The 22,126-nt window shown below is 37.0% G+C and overlaps 1 protein-coding gene across 1 annotated transcript in view; it reads left to right on the top strand.

Moving 5' to 3' along the window:
• The window catches only part of CEP83 (centrosomal protein 83), a 67,660-nt gene that overhangs the window by 31,415 nt on the left and 14,119 nt on the right, over positions 1-22,126 (top strand). The window contains exons 7-11 of the mRNA XM_049782808.1: positions 6,612-6,726; positions 8,178-8,322; positions 8,434-8,583; positions 18,248-18,323; positions 20,881-21,038. Coding sequence (XP_049638765.1) covers positions 6,612-6,726; positions 8,178-8,322; positions 8,434-8,583; positions 18,248-18,323; positions 20,881-21,038 — 644 coding nt within the window. The remainder of the gene's footprint in view (positions 1-6,611; positions 6,727-8,177; positions 8,323-8,433; positions 8,584-18,247; positions 18,324-20,880; positions 21,039-22,126) is intronic.

Genomic DNA, 22,126 nt, shown 5'->3' with positions numbered 1-22,126 from the left:
AAAATGGCAATTTTAGTGGTTTTCTATTAATGGTATCCTTAAATAAGTATATATTATAACAGGAAATAGACTTTTGATCCCTTTGACTAGTTCTGTTCTTCACTATATTGCTAGATGTGTATACAAGTTTAGGCAAGATGGTGCTGGAGAAACAGTATAGTGGGTAGAGTTGGTTGTCTTGCCCCAGCATATTCTAAGAAAATCACAGGTGAAAAATCACATAAACAGGTGGCCATGCCGCAACACTAGGGGCCAACCAGTAGGACTGAACCATAGGAAGGAAACAAGGTCAGAAGTGAGCCATGGCTAGAAAAAGTTTGAGATATACTATTCTAGTTGATCCCTAGAAATCTAGCCTCCTAATAATATATAAATACTAGTAGAAAATAAATTTATAGGGTCTGGAGTGATATTACAGCCAAATGGATGCTTGCTTTGCCTGTGGCCAGCCCAGGTGTAATCACCAGCACCCATACATTCCTCTGAGCACTGTAAGGAATGATCACTGAGTGTAGCTACAGTAGTGAACTCTGAGCACTACCAGATATTGTTCCTCCTTTCCTCTCCTCAAATTATAAATAAGAAAATTGTGATTTGATGAATTCCTTAATAAGTAGACTATATTTATTAAGTCATTGTTCATGGTGGTAGAGCATACAAAGACAACACAAAACAAAGTAAACTGAAATAACATGAAATTTTCTTTTATTCTTTTCTTCCAATTATGGTAAAAACTTTTTTTATTTCTGTGGAAAAAAATTCAAATACTCAGTGTTTTTTATTCAAAACATTCTTCTGGATTTGAGTAGTTAGGCTAGACTGTGGGAGTAGCCTGAATCATGTTTAGAGCAACTAGCAGGCTTTGCATAAGATTCTTTGTGCTTTCAGCTTCTAACTTTCTTGAGGACCACCAGCTGGCTCATTTTACCTGAATTTTCTGGCTTCATTTTCTGTACATAACCTTCACTATTGCTCTTTCTTTTTTGGAGTTATTGCACTGATGATTTCTCTTACTTTGCTAAGGAAGAAAAAGCGATTTAACATACTATTATTTATTTCTCTGCCTATTTATTAGCATATATTGCCAAGAGTTGCCTGTCTTTTTAAAGACACACTTGCATTATTTTACATACAAATGGAGCATTAAAAACTACCCTCACCACATATTCATTTTAAATCTTTCATGTAGAAAGTTTTCATTGAAAGAATAAATTATAAAATAGTATTTCAGACATGACTGCCATAGTTTTCTTTGCAACTTAAAATTTTGGTCAACATTCTGCATTTCTAACAAATGTTTGTTTGCAATACAAAGGCATACCTAGAGTCTAAGTTATTAAAAATTGCAAATTAAAGTTTAGAATAAAATTATGGCAGGTTGACTATCAGTGTTTTGATTTTAAAAGTTTTTCCCAAAATGACCTTGTAAGATGACCGTAAAGTATTTCACATTAGGCACATGTGCCTAAGTACATAGTGCCCAAGCACATGCCCACATATTTTCTTCTGAGATGTGGACTTTCCTACTTTTCATGCTGAGTTGTGTACTAGGTGGAGCACTCAGCCTTTGGAGAAGCCTACTCTTACTCTTTAGCGAGTTACTTATTTCTCCCTTTCTTCTCTCCCTCCCCTTCCTTAGTAATCCAAATAAGAAATATAAATATTGGGGCCCTAAAGCACAGTGTGTAGGGCATTTGCCTTGCACACAGCCAACTCAGGTTTGATTCCCAGCATCCCATATGGTCCCCTGAACCTGCCAGGAATAATTCATGAGTGCAGAGCCATGAGTAACACCTGAGCACTGCTAGCTGTGGCTCAAAAACAACAACAACGAAAAGATATTAAAAATTTATAGTATATAAATTTTACATTTTGTGACATAAATGTTTGTAGGTATCTCATGATGTTCCTTATAACTTCCAATATATATATGCACATATAAATATGTCTTAAAACTATCCCACAGAATTATTCTTATTATTAGCTAAGTTAATGGTCTAGTACCACCTCGGATCTTTGAAAAAAGATCAGCATTTAAGTAATATCTACTTGCATCAAAAGTTTCTTGACTAATACATTTATTCAGCTATTTTTATGGGTATTTTTGTGTATGTATATATAATTTGAAAAAATCTGAAACTTTCTTCTATGTACCTTTTTTTTTTTTTTTTTTTTTTTTTGGTTTTTGAGTCACACCCGTTTGACGCTCAGGGGTTACTCCTAGCTATGCGCTCAGAAATTGTCCCTGGCTTGGGGGGGACCATATGGGACGCCGGGGGATCGAACCACGGTCCATCCTACGCTAGCGCTTGCAAGGCAGACACCTTACCTCTAGCGCCACCTTCCCGGCCCCATTATGTACCATTTTTCATGTATTGAATTTTTATTAGCAATACTAGTTATATCTGAATACTATTATTGTGTCTGAAACAAAATAAATTCACAAATATAAAGATCAGAGTCTTCATGAAAATAAATTATATAAAATGGGGTGCCTTGGGCTAGAGAAGCCTCAAAATTTGGTTAGCCCTCTGAAGTTATATATAGCATTTTAATATGTGTATTTTATTTAGGAAAAAAAAATCCCTAGTTTTTCTTGAATTTTTTTGAAGGCTGATCCCAAAGGAAATTAAGACCCAGTGCTCTTCAACCATATGGTCTTTGTTTTATTTCTAATTGTGTGCTCCAGGTAATGTGCAGAGGTTGTAGGGCAGGTCTGATGCCAATAGCTCCACCCAGGCAGCACCAGGTGGGAGATTGATGATGCCAAGCCTGTTCCCCAGTTCTTTGAGCTCTCTCCCTGGCTCCTAACAAAACTTAAGGTGTCAGTTGGGTTTAGCATGGATTACTCATAGAAAAGGACTGTCTCAATGTGGGAAATAAATATTTCTATGTGTTAAATATTTTGTCAAATGACTTAAAGTTTTAGGAAGTTAATATAACTGCATTCATTATTTCAATATTATCAAACATGGCACTGAAGAAAAATCCTTAAGAATGATCTGTATCTATGGATGAATAATTTTTTTTTGGGCCACACTCTGTGGCGCTCATGGGTTACTCCTAGCTCTGGGCTCAGGAATGACTACTGCCATGCTCGGGAGACCTTACAGTTTCCTACGGATTGAACCGGAGTAGGCCTCATGCAAGGCAAACATTCTACCTGCTGTGCTATCACTCTGGTCCCTGGATGAATACATTTTAAATATAGAGACATGTATCTGGCTTGAGCTTTTATCACTAGTTTAGTAATAAAAGTAGCATCAAGGATAGAACTTACTTGATTTGCTGACCCAGTTCTCTTAGTTTAAATAATTGTTACTATTTGGAGATGAAGTGAAAGAATGTTTGCTCATTTTAATAAATCTCAGTGAAATAAATTAAGAAGTAGTCTTTTCATTTTTTAGTTCTTGCTGAAATGAATCAGGTCTCTGCAAAATAAGATGGTTCTAGTTTCCTACCTCATATTTAAAATAGCTGCAGTGTGGGTTGTTAATGAACTGCTATATCATTCTTAATCTTCAGTTAGTATATAATAGAAAATTATGGTTATATTTGTCATAGAGATTAGATTTTCGTCCTACTTACATTTCTTCAAAACTTTAAAACATTTAGAATTTCAACTTGGTTTCTGTCCATGAAATGATAGTATAGTAAAACATGACCTAAGAAAGTGTGCATATTAAAATACAATTCTAGTGCTTTTATGTAGTATAGTTAAGCATTTTAAGTCAAACTTACTTTCATAGAAAAGACCTTCAGAAAGATTTAAAAACTTAAAAGTGATTTTAGTACCACATATTTTATGTACTGTTATTTAAAAACTGTTAAGTTAATTTGGAAGAATGCAACTTGCTACAGTTAGCAGTACTAAGGGAAAAGCAAGTACTTGCTTGTCTGTTTCTTTTCACTAGGTTTTTGTACCTTACTATATTTTGCAATATTTTCAAGATCTCTCATTGATGGATTCTCTTTCAGTAAGACTAGATTTCTTGTCTTTGTCTTTTTTGGCTCTTGGATCTCACTTCCACTTTTAAGTCCCTACTTTCGTGAGATTTTACTGGATCCAAATATATTATCCTTATGCTCCTATTCATATCATATTATCATATCTGATTTATTTGTAGCTTTCTACTTAATATGTTAGTATAATGTGTAAAAATGCAGGTTGTCTCATAATTTTTATCTCTATTATTTAAATCCTCATTATAGCATTGTACCTAATTTTAGAAGTGACTTACCAAAGAGATTTCATTTAAAATGATTGAGAGTTTAGTGCAGAGCCAAGAGTAACCCTTGAACATAGCTGACCCCCCCCCCCCGCCAAAATGAGTTGTATAGTTAGATTATCTGAAGACAATACGGCCCCTTTGTGAGTCCCCGTGCTATTTCAAGGGGTTCACAAGTGTAAAGTGGGGAGACATAGCACAAGACTGGGACCAATCAGTAGGACTGGAGAAGAGACCACAAGAAAGACACAAAATTAGAAGGAGGGAGATCACAGAGGGGATAGATTGAGCAGCTTTGGTATTGATGATAGAGATTAAAATTTTCTTGTTTGGTGTGTGGTATCTCTAGATCCTAAAATAGTATGGGCATAAGTAGTGCTCAATAAATATTTGTTAAAAACAGAGGAATACTACTTAATCACTCTTAAAATGGTGCCTCAAAATTTTTTGGCATAAATAGTGCTCCATAAATACTATTTAGTCAACTCTCAAAATGGTGTCTCAATGAAATTTTGTATATGCCTGCTTAATCAGCATGGGAAGTTTTAAGAATTTTACCTCATTGGGGCCGGGCGGTGGCGCTAAAGGTAAGGTGCCTGCCTTGCCTGCGCTATCCTTGGATGGACCGCGGTTCGATCCCCCGGTGTCCCATATGGTCCCCCAAGCCAGGAGCAACTTCTGAGCGCATAGCCAGGAGTAACCCCTGAGCGTCACCGGGTGTGGCCCAAAAACCAAAAAAAAAAAAAAAAAAAAAAAAAAAAAAAAAAAAAAAAAAAAAAAAAAAAGAATTTTACCTCACTCAGGATTTTAAAATAATTAGGTTTTGGTAATGAAGGTTTAATGTATACATTTTCTTTCTTTATTTATTTTGAGAATACATGGCTTTAGTTCTGTCTCATATATCTTTTTTTTGTTTGTTTTTGATACCATTATGAATTACAAGTCTTTCACAGTTGTATTTCAGGCAATTAGTGACGTATACATACGTATAGATACACAACATACATTATTTGGTCATGAAATTTATTACTTCCTTTTTGTCCCCTTTGCGAATCTGTTGCCTTTTTTTTAACCTCCAGTTTCTCTCTTTTGTTTTTATTTTTGGTCTACACCCGGTGATATAGATTATTCCTTACTCTGCACTTAGGAATCTCTCCTGGAGGTGCTCAGGGAACCATATGGGATGCTGGGGATCACACCTGGGCCAATTCCATGCAAGACAAATGCTCTACCTGCCATATTGTCTCTGGTCCCAATCTCCAGTTTGAGTTCACTGTCTGATTATAAATTGATTGTATTACCTTCAATAGCAAAGAGGATCAATAAACATTTAGTATGGTATATAAATTTTATGTGTGGTCACTCCCCAGATTTTCAACTGTTCTATAATACTTCTATTTTATTTTTTTTGGGGGGGGGGCCACACCTGTTTGATGCTCAGGGGTTACCCCTGGCTAAGCCTCAGAAATCGCCCCTGGCGTGGGGGGACCATATGGGACGCCAGGGGATTGAGCCATGGTCCTTCCTTGGCTAGCGCTTGCAAGGCAGACACCTTACCTCTAGTGCCACCTCGCCGGCCCCCTATTTTCTAAGCACATCTTCTGACATTATGCCAGTATGACACATTTGGCACATTTCTTTTTTTGTTTGTTTGGGCCATACTCGGTGATGCTCAGGGTTATGTGTTCCTGGTTATGCGCTCAGAAATCACTATGGGAAGCTGGGGGATCAAACCTTGGTCCATCCTAGGTTAGTGCGTGCAAGGCCAGCATCCTACTGCCTGCACCACCACTCCAGCCCCATGGCACAATTTCTTACACCTAACATGTCTTCTTGTTTTCAACACATTTTTTTTAATAAGAGAAGTTTTTATCCACCCCCAAGATGTTTCATTCATTGACTCTTAGTTTTTAAGTTCTTGTAAGTAAGTCTCCTAAAGGCAAACTTGAGCTAGATAATCCCACCCAGCTGAATGTAAAGAAATGACTTTAATTTTATTTGGAAAATATTTTTTTCTTGGTACAAACTACTATTCTAGGCATTGTGTCAAGATATTGATCAGGGGCCGGCAAGGTGGCGCTAGAGGTAAGGTGTCTGCCTTGCAAGCACTAGCCAAGGAAGGACCGTGGTTCTATGCCCTGGTGCCCCATATGGTCCCCCCAATCCAGGGGCAATTTCTGAGCGCTTAGCCAGGAGTAACTCCTGAGCATCAAACGGGTGTGGCCCGGAAAAACAAACAAACAAAAAAGATATTGGTCAAAGGGTGCAAACATTATGGAGGTAAGTTGTATACAATCTATACAAAGCATACTTAGTGTTTTTGATAACAATTTAATGCCCAATAAATGACTGCTGGTAATTTCTATTTCTGATTATCACCAGGTAAAAGAACTTAAGCATTCAAACAAATTAGAAATAACAGACATCAAATTGGAGGCAGCAAGAGCTAAGAGTGAGCTAGAAAGAGAAAGGAATAAAATTCAGAGTGAACTGGATGGTAAGATGTAATTACTCGTGGTTTTTTTAATGTTACTTTCAGATATAAACTCAAGTTGCCAAAATATGCCATACTGAATTTTTACTTCAAATTGTCAACTTAAGTGGATTTTAATCATGGAGCACATATAGATAATTGTTTACATGTTGAATGTTTAGTCTTTGTTTTAATTTTTAATATTTTAATTATTTCCTTTTTGGGCCACAACTAGTTGTTCTCAGGGCTTACTCTGGGCTCTGGCAGTGTTCTGAGGACAACATGCAGTGCTGAGAATTGAGCTGGGCTTAGTTGTACTCAAGGCAAGTGCCTTGCATCCTGTACTATATCCTCCAGTCCTGTAATTTAGCTTTAAAAAAGATATTTTATTATTTATTAAATTATAATTATTATATAAGTAATTATTAAATTACTTATTATAATTTATTTTAAAAGTTGATTTATTGCATGACCAAAACTTTTTTTTTTTTTTGGTTTTTCGGGCCACACCCATTAGATGCTCAGGGGTTACTCCTGGCTACAAGCTCAGAAATTGCCCCTGGCTTGGGGGGACCATATGGGACGCCGGGGGATCAAACCATGGTCCTTTCCTTGGCTAGCACTTGCAAGGCAGACACCTTACCTCTAGCGCCACCTCGCCGGCCCCAGCATAACCAAAACTTTACACTTGCCAGACTTTTTGAGTTTGTAATTCTCATTCTGTCTTTTTTTGGATGATGGAGGATTGGGAGTGGGTGTTAGCACCTGACTTTGTTTAGCACAATGCCCAACGAGGTTCTTAGGGATTGTCTCTGAGTGGAACCACGTAGTGCTAGAAATTGAACCCAGGCCTCTTGCATGCAAATCACACACTCCAGCCCTTGAGTTGTCTCCCTGGGTCTCTAGTCCTGTTTTTAAAATTAAAGACTATATTTATATAGATGAGTTACTAGGGTCTGATTTCTTAAGTATCATGAAATAATCTTAGAAATTTCTTTTCATCAAGATTCTATGAAGGGGCCGGAGAGATAGCATGAAGGTAGGGCATTTGCCTTGCATGCAGAAGGACAGTGGTTCAAATCCGGTATCCCATATGGTCCCCCGAGCCTGCCAGGAGCGATTTCTGAGCGCAGAGCCAGGAGTAACCCCTGAGTGCTGCTGGGTGTGACACCCCCCCCCCCAAAAAATATTTAAACATCTTTGGATATTATCAGATTTTTAAGATGTAAGTTAAGCAAAAGTGAATAATCTTTTACTAAAATTCTGAGCACATTGCTAAATAATAAAATTACAAAGTTAACAACTCAGTTTTACTGTGTTGTTTCTTAAGTTTATCAATAATGCAAAGATCTTTGAGAGTAACTGTCTCAGTGAGACGTCTTCAGTTGTTCTTATTTATTGAATGCTTGATGTCAGTTCTGATTTTTCACTTAATAACATTGCCTGATGTTTTTCTTCTTAAAAAAATATCCTAGGATTACAGTCAGATAATGAAATTCTGAAATCAACTGTTGAACACCACAAAATGCTCTTAGTTGATAAGGAACGTGAATTAGTACGCAAAGTACAAGCTGCTAAGGAAGAAGGCTATCAAAAACTTGTAGTATTACAGGATGAAAAGTAAGTACTTAATTACCTTATTTTAATCTCCTTACAGATGAAGACATTTTACTGTCATATCATCCTGGCATTTCTTTATTTCTTTTAGTATTATTGTCCATGTTGTTTTAGGCTAGAACTGGAGAGCAAACTATCGGATTTGGAGAAAATGAAGGTGGAGCATGATGTCTGGAGGCAATCTGAAAAGGATCAGTGTGAAGAGAAGTTGCGGGCGTCACAGCTGGCAGAAGAGTCAGCCCGAAGAGAGCTTCAGAACATTAGGTTATATATGTGTACACAGAGTACATTTTGAGATTTTTTTATTTTGAAATAATTTGAGAGCTAATAAAAATGTTGTAAAAGTAGCACAGAAAATTTCTGTATAGAATCTTCACCAAGAGCACTATTGATATCTGATGTCAGAACAGTATTGATATCTGATGTCAGTGTACTTCAATGACCCAAACAAATTAACATTAATTTAAACCAGGAAACCAATGAAATATATGCCTCTGAAACCTACGTATTTTATTCAGTCTATTAGTTATCCCATTGTTGGTGTGTCCTGGACTCCAACTTAGGAACTGTACATAGATCTGATCTATACATTGATCTGTACATTGCTTTGAATGTTGAAGATAGTCATCCTTTTGTAGACTTCTGGTCTGTTATTTTATAGATTATTTTATAGATTATTCTTCTAATTGTAATTTGTCTTACATTCTTTAGTATTAAGTTTAGATTTGATAATTTTAGCAAAAATACCTCTAAATCCTGTGTCCTCAAAATCTCAGGAGACACCTGCTTTGTCCCCTTCCTGGTGATGCTAATAGTAATTAATTAATTAATTACCTGCATGGTCAGGTAGCTCCACTGTAAATTCTTTTTTCCCCCCCATCTAGGGAATATATAATTATCCTAGGGGGGAATACTTTAAAGCTTTGAAATATTTCCATCATTCATTTTTCCAGTAATTTGAGCATTCTTTTCTAATTCTTGCTGAAACAATATACATTTTTTTATTTTCATCATTGCTTCATTTGGTTGTTGGAATTATCCTGTAAAACAGTGCTTTTCTTGAAATATTTCTACTTTCTTTTTCATCCAAGAGAGATATTTATTCAAAATAATGTTAAAACAAACTCTAAATATATATAGATATATACATATGTATACATATTTAATTAAATTATGGCAAGAATAATAGGTTTCCAGGGCTGTCAGTAAATATAAACAAGGTGGCTTAAACAACAGGAACTGTTGTTTGCAATTCTGGTGGTCTTTGATCCAGCCATTGGGAAATTTGGTTTCTCCTGGGACTCATGGTCATTCTTTTTTTTTTTTTTTTTTTTTTTTTTTTTGGTTTTTGGGTCACACCAGGCAGTGCTCAGGGGTTATTCCTGGCTCCAGGCTCAGAAATTGCTCCTGGCAGGCACGGGGGACCATATGGGACGCCGGGATTCGAACCGATGACCTCCTGCATGAAAGGCAAACACTTTACCTCCATGCTATCTCTCCGGCCCCTCATGGTCATTCTTACTGTGTCCTTATGTATCCTTTTGCTCTGTGCTCAGGTAATCTCTGGTATCTTCCTCTTATAAGGATATCAGTCATACTGGATTAGGGACCACCTATATCAACTCAATTCATTCTACTCACCTTTTTAAAGTAGTAGCACTTTTAAATGCATTCTAAAGAACCAAGGCTTAGAACTACAACATACAAATTTTGAAGAATTACAGTTCAATCTATAAAAAAGCTCTTTAAAATTTCCAGATAGAGGAGCATGTTTTTGTTCCTTGGTTTGTTTTTCATTGGCCATTCATTTCTAATTTCATGATCATCAGATAATGTTGCTTCTATTTTATGACATATGCTGATATTTTCTTGGCGATCTTCTAAAAATGCCAAGGCCACTTACGAGGGTTAAAAGCAAGATTGAAACTATTAAGGAAATATTCTTCTATCAGCACTACCAATGGAGAAGTACTGGAATGAGGTCTCTGAGTTTTTTGAACTGCTGGTCTGCAGCTTTGGAAAGGCTGATACATCTGGTCTACCATCTTGATTCTAACTGTCTGTGCAGAATTTGCAGGTTTAGTGATTCATGGGTATAATATGGTTGAAAGGCATTGGACTAAATTTTGTACCCCAGGCACCTCATTTGCCTCACTCCAGCTTTAGTTTTATAATATATGATCACTTGCTTTATTCTTTCCCTTCTCCCTTCCTTTTCTCTTCCATTTTATTCCCTTCTGTTGTAATGTGGTTGTGATGACCCAGAGTCTCACCTAACTATGATGCTTGCATATTTAGTTGTTCATGCACAGGGGTTTCACACACCAAGTTGTGTTGGCATACTTGGCCACACTACTTTCCTTTAGTTGCAGTGCTTGCACACATGTTGAGCTCCACGACAAGATGTGCAGCTTCCCAAAAGCACCTCACTTTAATGTGCAGGTGCTACAGACAAGTATATGTGTGGGCCCTGACTGTCAGCAGAGGGATGGAAGGGGAAAACTACTTCTGGGCATGAAAAGTCACTGGTTGGAATTTTGAATCTCTCACTTATAGATGTTTTGAAATTTATGCATTTTTCATCTTCCAGTTAGTTACTCAAAGGCTGTGGTTTTATGCAGCTTTATTGTTTTATTTTCCCCTTTTCTTTAGGTTTTGCAAAACTATTTTTAGTGCCCTAGACATTTGCTACATCTTATTTTTAAATTCTAAAGTTCTAAAGACTTCACTTATATCAATTAAAAATGGAAAGGTTTTAAAAATCATAACCAATTCTAGATTATATTTTGGAATACTTTTTTTTTGAGTTTCATTATTAAGGAATGAAGTACCTCCAACAGAGATTATATATTATTTACAAATGTCAGGCTTTGTGAACTATTATTAGTTTAAGTATTAGCTGCAACAATTCAGAACATAAATTTATAATGGGTTTTGAGTTTTCCACCTCTGGTATTTTTTTTTAACTATTCGCATTAGTAGTTTATTTGGAGGGAAGGTATTTTAATGTCTTCATAATTGTCTCCAATTATGAGGAAAAAAGCATCTTGTGCCCTCCCATCCCCACACCATCAAACCTCCCCTATTATTTAACCTCTTCTGATCCCATAGCTTGGCCAGTTAGAATTTTTTCTGTTTGAATTTAAGACTCATTTGGAGTTTCGTTGCCATACCAATAATGTTCAGCTAAACATTCTGTCATTATTGAAGACCATATGGTTTTTGTTGTTGCTTTGTGGTGTTAGGAATGGAACCCAGGTCACTTGCTTACCACTGAACCACATCCTATTGGGTTTTTATTTTTCTCTACATAAAATAAGTCTCGCTCCTTTAGCTTTTAAAGTATTTTTTTAGTATTTTGTTTTGTTTTTTTGGGGGTCATACCCAGGGGTGCTTAAGACTTACTCCTGACTCAGAACTTAGGAATCACTCCTGGTGGGGCTTGGAGGATCATATGTGGTGCTGTGTATCAAACTTGAAACAGCCACATGCACAAGTGCCCAGCTTGCTATACTATTGCTCCAGGTCCCTCCCTTAGCTTTTTTTTTTTTTTTTTTTTTTTTTTTTTTTGCTTTTTGGACCATACCTGGTGACGCTTAGGGGTTACTCCTGGCTATGCACTCAGAAATCGCTCCTGGGGAACCATATGGGATGCCGGGGGATTAAACCGCACGCACATGCCACTGCTCTGGCCCCATCCCTCCCTTAGCTTTTACTATCAATTATTCTTATTGTATTAGTCATTTTTTAAATCATTTTAAATGTATTTTTCTGATTTTTTTAGTCATTTATGGTATAAAATTGACATTAACCTATTTTAAAATAAAAACAGTAGCCAACAAAATATAGCAGAGGTATAATTCACAAAATTTGCATGACTTTTTAAGAATCATTTATAGATGTGATGTTTTTTAATGGTGGTTCTGGTTTTCTGTTTTATAGTTCTAGCTACATCACCATGTCTATTTTGATCATTCTTCAAAATAATAAAATTCCAGCTATTTACAATTTGTGATAAGTCAGAAAAACCTATGGAGAAACTAATCTTGCTAAGGAAATAGAAAGTTGAAATCCTAATAAAGCAGAAGTGGTTATTTAAAAACAATAAATGTAAGATAAGTAGGATTTATTACTGCTTTGGCAGATGCTTTAAATTATTCATTACAGCTTCATTAAAGTAGTTCTTCTCTATCCTAAATAACACAAGTAAAATCTTACTAGCAGAACACTATCTCCACCCAACCATGAGTTTGTAAACTTTAAAAAACACAATTTTAGGGCCGGAGAGATAGCACAGCAGTAAGGTGTTTGCCTTGCATGCAGAAGGATGGTGGTTTGAATCCTGGTGTCCCATATGGTCCCCTGAGCCTGCCGGGGGCAATTTCTGAGCATAGAACCAGGAGTAGCCCCTAAGTGCTGCTGTGTGTGACCCAAAAAACAAAAATAGAAAAAAATTTTAAGAGTGAATTTGAAGATTTAATTGGCATGTTTGGGGCTTCCAGAGGAGTGAATAAAATAGAAGGGTTTTACTAAGAGGAGACTGAGCAAAAAAGGTATCACATCATAAAAAGAAAATTTGAGTTTGTTGTGGAAAGGAGGGTCCAGGTGCCAATAGCTTCACACTGGCTATGTTGTGGTATGTTCTTTGTCTGGATGTTTGCCGGGCCTTTTCAGGCCTCCTTTCTGATGCAGTTAAATAGTTGTCTGTGCTGTTTGGAAGTACAAAGGACAGTCTCTTCCTGTGACTTTTCTTCCTGTTTGGTGTAGAGGAGCAGTGATAGAGTGTGAGAACAACTTAACACACTGCCTCTATTCCCATTTCAGTTGAGGTTTCCTTTTTATTAATTTTCACATTATAAATCAAAATGTAAACAGATTTTAAATAACCAAAATGGTTCAATTTTTTCTTATGACTGTAACCCAACCAAAACAAATTTCCATTTTTAAAAAAAGGAACATTATTTGGAAGATATAAAAAATGGAAAGGACACAGGAGCCAGAGTTATAGGACAACGAGTAGGGTGCTTGCCTTGCACACGACTGACCTGGATTTGATCCCCAGCATCCCAGATGATTCCCTAAGCACAGCCAGATGTGATTCGTGAGTACAGAGTTAGGAGTAACCCCTGAGCATTGCTGGGTGTAGCCGAAAAAGGCAAAAAAATAAAAATAAGGGGCCGGAGAGATAGCATGGAGGTAAGGCGTTTGCCTTTCATGCAGGAGGTCATCGGTTCGAATCCCGGCATCCCATATGGTCCCCCGTGCTTGCCAGGAGCAATTTCTGAGCCTGGAGCCAGGAATAACCCCTGAGCACTGCCGGATGTGACCCCAAAACCACCCAAAAATAAATAAATAAATAAATAGAGAAAAATGGATGGTATTGGTTTTGTGGATGTGAGGATTAAGGAGCCCCCAGTGTGCAGATAAGAATGGTTTCTTCCCTTCTCGTTCCCACCTCTCATCTTTATAATTCCCATGTCTGCTTCTCTCACTATTCTCTCTGGGAGGTAAAGACTATTTTGTGATCCATGAAGGAAGAATTCTTACTTGGAAGTAATTTGGGGGCTTGTTCCTGTGCTATGACCCAGTTCATCACTGATTAGGGGAGATAGAGCACTCTGGCTCAGCTAGGTTATAAGTGTATCATAGTGACCCAGTTCATCACAATGATTATAGGCATAGAACATTCTGGCTCAGCCAACTCATAGGCTTATTTCTGTGAGGGGAAAAGAAAAAGAATGCACACTTACCACACATGAAAGTAGGTAGGTGTGTTGTAAGAAATAGCAGCACTTGCTTAATAGAAACTATGTTTTAAGGTATTTTGTAGTGAATACTCCTTATCTTTCGTTGCTTAAAGCCAAACTTCATTTTCCATTTATGGCTTTCACCTTTTCTTAAACTGCCCCCCACTTTTGTGATTCTTAAAATCAAAATGAAGTCCTCATCATAACTTAAGACAGTTTATTGCTGAGCAAACAAATGTTTTTGTTTGTTTTGGGGCCACACCTAGCAATGCTCAGGGATTACTCCTGACTCTGCACTCAGGAATTACACCTGGCAGACCATATAGGATGCTTGCTTGGGTTTGAACCTGAGTCAACCTCATGCAAGGCAAGCGCCTTAGCTATTGTGCTATCTCTCCAGCTCTATAAAAACATTCATATTTTTCTTTACACTTTGTTTAAAGGACCAGTTGTGTGGGCTTTTTTTTCTCCTTTGCTTGCAATAATGGATATCAAACTCATTATCTCACATTTTACTGACTCCCAGTACCAGATAGTTCTTGTAGTTAAAATAACCTTTTAAACTTTCCACAGTCCAACAATTTTTTTTGGATGTGCCTGACCCCGACTTACTATTTGTATTTCCACAATTACTTGAAAAACATAAAACGATCTTATAAAGTTTCCTTTGTTATTCTAGTCTCTACTCAAAAATGAGTTAATTCTTATTTTTGGAGGGGATGCAAATATCTGGCAATTTTCAGGGCTTACATCAGGCTCTGCACTCAGGGATCAATTCTAGTGGCGTTTAGGGAACCATATGGGATGTCAGGGATCAAGCTTGGGTCAGCCATGGGGAGGCACGTAACCTACCCATTGTATTATCTCTGCCTCCCCTCCCACTTAATTCTTTTCATGATTTTTGCTGAAATCCTTTTTCATTACCAATCAATGTCTTATAATCTAAACACATTAAAAAATTTTTTTTGTTATTTATTTATTGGTTTTTGGGCCACACCCGGCAGTGCTCAGGGGTTACTCCTGGCTATCTGCTCAGAAATCGCTCCTGGCAGGCACGGGGGATCATATGGGATGCTGGGATTCGAACCAACCACCTTAGGTCCTGGATTGGCTGCTTGCAAGGCAAACGCCGTTGTGCTATCTCTCCAGCCCCAAATCTAAACACTTTTTAAAGATATGCCTTCATTGAAATGTTTGTCCAGGTGGCTTGTAGACTGGCAGCCTTTCTAAGCAGAAAATATTCCTTCTCCTTTTCTCTTGCTACTAGAGACTAAGAAAGATAAGTCAGTATTTGTAAGCCCCCTCTTGCTTCCAGACTTGTTTGGCTAACTTTGACTATGTTTTCCCCTTGAATGTATTTCACTTGTTTTGATGTTTCTTTGCTTCCATAGTTCTATGCTGGAGAAACCTGTGTTCTCTTCAGGATATGCACTTCTCTTTCTCTCCCCTTACATCTTTCTAAAGAAGTTTCAGGGTAATTTTAATATCTTGCTTCACAAAAAAAAAAATGAGTAAATAAATGGGAGTGTCCTTTGATATCTATATATTCATTCTCTTGTTACTTTTTTTTTTAACACTCTGTCAATTATCCCAGCCTAGAGAAAATTTCCCAGTAGTCACTGAGGACCTTGACTTCTGGCTCAACTTTTTTCTGACTTCTATTCTTATTTAATGTTCTCAGTGACTACCCTACAGAGAAGTTGTTGACCTATCCAGAACCTTAGCCTTATGGTTTTATTTATCTTCACTCTGGCTTTATTTGTCATTTTAGCTGCCACTAAACAGCTATAGTTACAACCTTTTTCATTCTGTAAAACCCATCACTTTATATATATGTAAATATATATAAGCTTTTACGAAATCTTTCTTTATTCTCACTGTAAATAATGAAACTGGCAGTTCTAATACTATCCTTTCCTTCTATTAGCTTAATTCCCTTGCCTCCCATTCAGCTCAAAAATTCTTTGTCTACTGTATAGCTGTGTTCTCACTTGAATTTTCTCAGCAGAGGCTCTGGATATGAGTTCTTTCAACTTCTCATTCTGGAAATGTACACATTTTCATTCCCCCTTTTCAGTTTTTTCTTCCTTTTCTTTCCAAGTGAGCAGTGCTCCTAACTCTCCACATTTGTTTCCTCCAGGGTCTTTGCCGTGTCTGTTACTTCTTTACTGTGCCTATATCTTTCATTTCTCTACCTTAGACTCTTACTTTGCTTTCAAGGCCCTCTTCAGATTGAATTTATCTTATGTGACCTTCATTGATCCCCAAATGAAAGATGTATTTGTTTGATTTGTTTAGTTCATCAATAAGTATGTATTGAATTTTTACAATGTTTGAAGCATATTCCTAGGCCAGGCCCTTGAGAATGTTGTCTTCTAAATATACAGTTCCAATTAGGTAGCTAAATCCTGGTTTATAAATGAAAAGTGGCAAGTGAGTTTTATTTGAGGAAATATTCAAAGGATTCTTAAAGGGAGAGACTGAAGGTTTGGTTGTCAAAACTGATCCATGTAAAATCTCTCTTTAGTCACTTGGTCACCAGTGATGCTCCACACATTAAGATTATGGCAGAGAATGTGTCCCTTTAGAGAGGACACAAATTGTCCTCTCAGGGATTCATCTCAGGGATGAATATAAGATTTGAATATAAGATTTTATAGAGTATGGTATGGCATCCTGTACTTGTTTTCTTGTAAATCATGAATGTAATGACAGTAGAATTACAGCATGATAAAGTAGGAAGGGCTGGAGAGATAGAACTGGGCTTTGGGTGTGTGTTCTGCATGAAGCTGATCCTGGCTTAAGATACCCAGCAAGGACAGCTGGGTATCACCCCCAGAAGCCCCTGGACACTGCTGGATTGATCCTGGTGATCTCCAGCACATAGAACCTAAATAGCAAAGAACATTAGTAGGCCAGTTGGCCCAGAGTTACCCAGATTATGTACCACTTGAGAGGCCCTGAAAATGAAAAGAATAAAGTAAAAGAGAAGAGGGGATAAGACCTGGGTGTATTGCTTGGCTGATGGGTAGCTTTAAGAATGGGGTTTATCTTTATCTCTTACCTAAAGATTGGAATAATATAGATGACTGTTTACTTCCATTAGATTATTAGAGGAATAACTATAATTAGAAATGGCCAACTTTAGGGGCCAGAGAGATAGCATAGAAGCATTTGACTTGCAAACAGGCGATCCAGGACCTAAGGTAGTTAGTTCGAATCTTGGTGTCCCATATGTTCCCTTGTGCCTGCCAGGAGCTATTTCTGAGCAGATAGCCAGGAGTAACCCCTGAGCACCGCCAGGTGTGGCCCAAAAAACAAACAAACAAACAAACAAAAAAAAGAGGTATGGCCAACTTTAATTAAATGTTGATTATATACATTTTAAACTTTTTTTTTCACTTAAAACTTTTTGCCTGAGAAATATTTCATGACCCCATATCAATAGTCATATATAAGGCTGGTATACAAATCAAGCATTTACTGATAATAAATTAAACAGAAAAAAGTTTTTAAAAATTTACAAGACTCAATATGAGATATAACCCCAGTTGAAAAAGCTAGCTGTAGAAGCCAGAGAGATTCAAAGAATAAAGCATTTGCCTTGCATATGGTCAACCCAGGTCAATCCCCTGCATCCGATATGTTTCCGCTAAGCCTGCCAGGAGTAACCCCTGTATATAATCAGGTTGGCCCAAAACAAAATAAAAACAACATCAAAGAAGCAAGCTATAGACAAAGCCTGGTAGGCCTTAAGTAAATATTTAGGAGTTCATAACCCAATAGAGTAAATATGAAATAGCATATCAGAAAGCATATCATAAAATTTAAAATACCATTTAGTTGTAAAGTTTCTTTTAAATTGGACTGATTTTTTTTATGCCTTAGCGACACATTATACACTTTTCTACCAAAGCCATTTGTTCAGACTGTTTCCTACATTTATCAAAATCCTACTCATCAGATTATCTCCTTGTAGTATTCTCTTGTCTCCCTAGGTAGATTTAATTTCTTATATTTTTTAACCAGTTTTCACAGCAAAACCATAAATTTACATTTTAATTATATGCATACAGATGTCTGGAGTCAGTAAGAGCATTCAGTGAAATGATTGTCTAATTCAGTGAAATATATAATCTATGGATTTCTAATAATGCCTATTGTTGGGTTGTGATTTTTAGGTTAAAACTTCAACAACAAGCTCTGAATATAGAAAATGCTGAAAAAGAAAAAAATAAAAATGCAGACCTGAAAGAGGTATGGTTACTAAGACATTTTGCTTTCAGTTTTTTTGGTGTGTTTTTTGCAGTGATGCATTGAACCTAGAGTTTCACATCATGATCCATGCACTTTGTCATGGAGCCATATCCTTGGCCCTGATATTCATTGTTTGTTTTTCAGGGGAGACTTTTAGGCAGTGCTTTGGGAGTCACCATAATTGCATTTTGGCTGAGTTGGACAAGGGTTCCAGGGCTTGAATTTAGTATTTGTGCCTGCTGAGTATACACCTTAGCCCTGCTTTTTGCTCTTGTATTTTTTAAAATGTGTTCCTTTAAATCTTGTTTTGAATCATTTGAATTTTACATATCACTGAAAATAAGATTCTCCTATTAGATAAGGTTATAAAGACAAAGTGCTTTAACACTTTAAACTCTAGTACACTCTTTTGCTAATTGCAGGTTTTCTTAAGATATGTTTATATTGTTTTCTTTGATTACTATTTAAAAAGTTACAAATAATATTTTTATACTATGAATAGTATAAATAGTATGAATAGTATGGAACAGGAAGGTCATCCAGGTTAATTATTTCTGTGACTGACTTGCATCTTGTAATTGTTTTAGGAGGGTCTCCTGGTTGGTTGAGGGCAGGCTGGACAATTAAAGCTATGACCCCAGGCCCTGTAATGCTGCTGTATGCTCAAGGACCTCTAGTGCTATACCCAGTGAATTGGGGGTCAGAGGGGCAGAGATCAAACCACCGTCAGGTGCATGAAAGGCCTTGCCATAATCTCTGCATCATTTCTCCCAATCCTAGATTTATATCCTTATCTCATAATATATTTATAATCCCAATATAATTTATAATCCCAATGAAATCTGTTATGTTATGGAAATAAAGTTGGGTTTTGGAATGATATAAATGTGCAAAACTTGTAGAGCTATGTTTTCCTGAATTGTTTTCTTTCTCCCCTTTAGATTATGAATTTAAGCTTGCAGGCTAGCTAGCATTGCTCTGCATAGATACTTAAGGTTTCTTTGTCTTAAGTAGGAAAGCATTGTCTGATTCTCCAGCATAAGCTCTCTGATATCATTGTCATTGGGCTTTCACCCATCCTTCAGTTGTGAAGAAGTATGAAGTTTCTCGGAAGTTGCTTACTCAGGCAGTTCTAGTACAGATTTAATATTTACAACTGCTAAGAAATAGAGTTAATAGTTCTTCATGGAGAAATCCATCCTAAAATAGAAACCTGAATAACACTGTTTTACTTGATTCTGCTGATAGCTATAGTGTGGAGTGTCTTAGTTGATTTTGCTGCCATCAGGAAGTAACAGAATTACCTCACATTTTTTTAATCTGGTATATAAAGATGTTTCTTTTGAGTCTTGAGTCTCATAATAGGTTGTTTTGATCCCTGAGTCTCTTAATAGTCTTTGCTTTCTGACTTCTCTCAGAGAGTGGTTAAGAGAAGTTAAACAGTGAAACAAAAAATGAGGACTTGCTTATTGGTGAAATGGCTTGTGGAGGAAGTAGGTAAACCTGTCCGAAGTGAGATTATCTAGATAGAAGTTAAAAGCATTATGAGTCTTCCCAGCCTGCTAATCTGTAGCTACTTTTTTTTTCCTCCTTTAGTTTTAGCCCACACCTAACAGTGCTGAGAGGTTATTCCTGCCTCTGCAAGGATTTGAACCTAGGTCATCCATGTGCAAGGCAAACTCTCTACCCACTATACAATTTACTCAAACCCCAGATACTTTTTTTTAATTAGAAAAACTCTTCCCAGATAAAGGTAAATTGGGATGCAGAGTAAATCTGAATGAGGTTTTATAGTTTTGATAAATGGCTCTAGAAGTCAAAAAATCCCTGGTCCTGGGGCCTGAGAGATAGCATGGAGGTAAGGCATTTGCCTTGCATGCAGAAAGTCGGTGGTTCGAATCCTGGCAACCCATACGGTCTCCTGAGCCTGCCAAGAGCGATTTCTGAGCATAGAGCCAGGAGTAATCCCTGAGCACTGTCAGATATGACCCAAAACAACAACAACAACAACAACAACAAAATTCCTGGTCCTCATTAAGCTTCTCAAAGCATATTTCTTCTGTGCAACACTGGTTGTACAGAATTCTTAGACGAGAATTAAAATATTTCACAAATGATTTTTCCTGTATTTCTGATTCTTGACTGTTCAAAGAGCAGACCTCCTAAAAGAGTAACTGATGACAGAATATATAAGCATGGGAGAATGTATTTTCTTAGCAACTTGCCTAGCTGACTTGCTTTTAAAATTGGTTTATTTCTAGGAGCCAGCTGGAGTCTCCTCCCTCTCTGTTCTCTTCTTGATCCTAACACCCCTCTGGCCTGCTTTTTTGGAGGAAGAAGACTCAATGTTGGCCTAGGGAATGTGGCTCTCAATTGTTTCCAGTCATATTAAGAAATGCTCCTAGTTGCTATTTATTTTTCACTTATGGTATTCTCAAGGGCACATCAGTTAGATGGATATTTGTGAAGGAAGATGTTTATTATTCTATACCTCTCTTGCCCTCTGAAGACTGCTTTTGTTTAGTGATATTCTGACTTGTGTCTCTCTTTATTTAAGCAAATCAATCGTTTGCAAATCCAAGTGACCTCACTTATGCAGTCAGAGAATGAGTTATTGAATTCAAACCAGCTTCTGAAGGAAATGGTGGAGAGATTAAAACAGGAATGCCGAAATTTGAGAAGCCAAGCTGAAAAAGCACAAATAGAAGTTGAAAAGTAAGGGTTTGTTCTTTTCTATATATTATTTCTTTTTTTCTGATATATTATATATGTGTATGTTTTAATAATGTTACAGCATTGAATGGTTTTGAAAGTAATTTGCAAATCTCTCTTAACTGTGGTATACAGATCTTAGTTAACCTATCTTATGTTTTTAGAGTTTTAAGTTTTATGAAATCTAAAAAATTGTTGTTGAGTGGTGTTTAATAGTGAAGGCTTCTAGTAAAGAAAAGGACAGTTTTGTGGAGAGGGCACTCCCAGGAGTACTAGCAAGCGTTTCCCATAGAAACTCACATCCTGTGATTCCCTAGGCACAGCATGAGTTGGGATTTCACCCAGGGCTCCTGCATGCAAAGCACATACTCTAGCCCTTTGAGCTGGCTCCCTGGCATATATGAAGACCCTCTCTGGAGAACTTATTTTAGACAGCTTAGGAAATTGGACTTTTTTTTTTTTTTTAGATTTTAGCATCCTAGTATGGTTTTGTTTGCATCTATAAAAAACATTTTCCCCCTAATTTGTTCTTCTGAAGGCTAAATTGCCATACACATCAAACTTTCCATTTTTTTCTTTATATCTTTTTGGGGAGTTCTCCAAAGCAGTGCACAGGGTCCACTACCAGTAGCACTTGGTCAGTCATATTGAAATGGTTACATGCTCGGGCCCAAGTGTCCTTATGAGGTCTGTGGTGCTGAGGATTGAATGTGTGGTATTACACATGTACAGATGTTCCTTGATCCTTAGTGCTTGCTCCCGGGCCCCTGTTGATTCTGTTGTTAGGTGTTTCTATTTTATGTCTATGGCTGAATTTCAATGAAAGGACATTAGCAAGTATCACTCATAATGTGGTGCGTAGTCCATGGATCCAAATTATTTGTATTTTCAAAATATAGAAATTTATTTCTTGAACTCTTCTAAGGCTTGATTGAAATGTATTTAAGAATTTGAGTGACAGGATTAAAGATGGAGCTCAGTGGGAAAACATCTGCTTTGGTCTCTGGGGCCCTGGGTTTGATTTCTGGCACAAGGAAGGGAAAAAAGCCCAACAGTTAATTACAGTACAGCTCCTGAAATTAAGCAAGTCA

This window comes from Suncus etruscus, chromosome 11 (assembly GCF_024139225.1).
Source record: "Suncus etruscus isolate mSunEtr1 chromosome 11, mSunEtr1.pri.cur, whole genome shotgun sequence".
Taxonomy (NCBI): domain Eukaryota; kingdom Metazoa; phylum Chordata; class Mammalia; order Eulipotyphla; family Soricidae; genus Suncus; species Suncus etruscus.
Note: the sequence above shows the minus strand (reverse complement) of the source record. Positions and strands in the feature narration are given on the sequence as shown.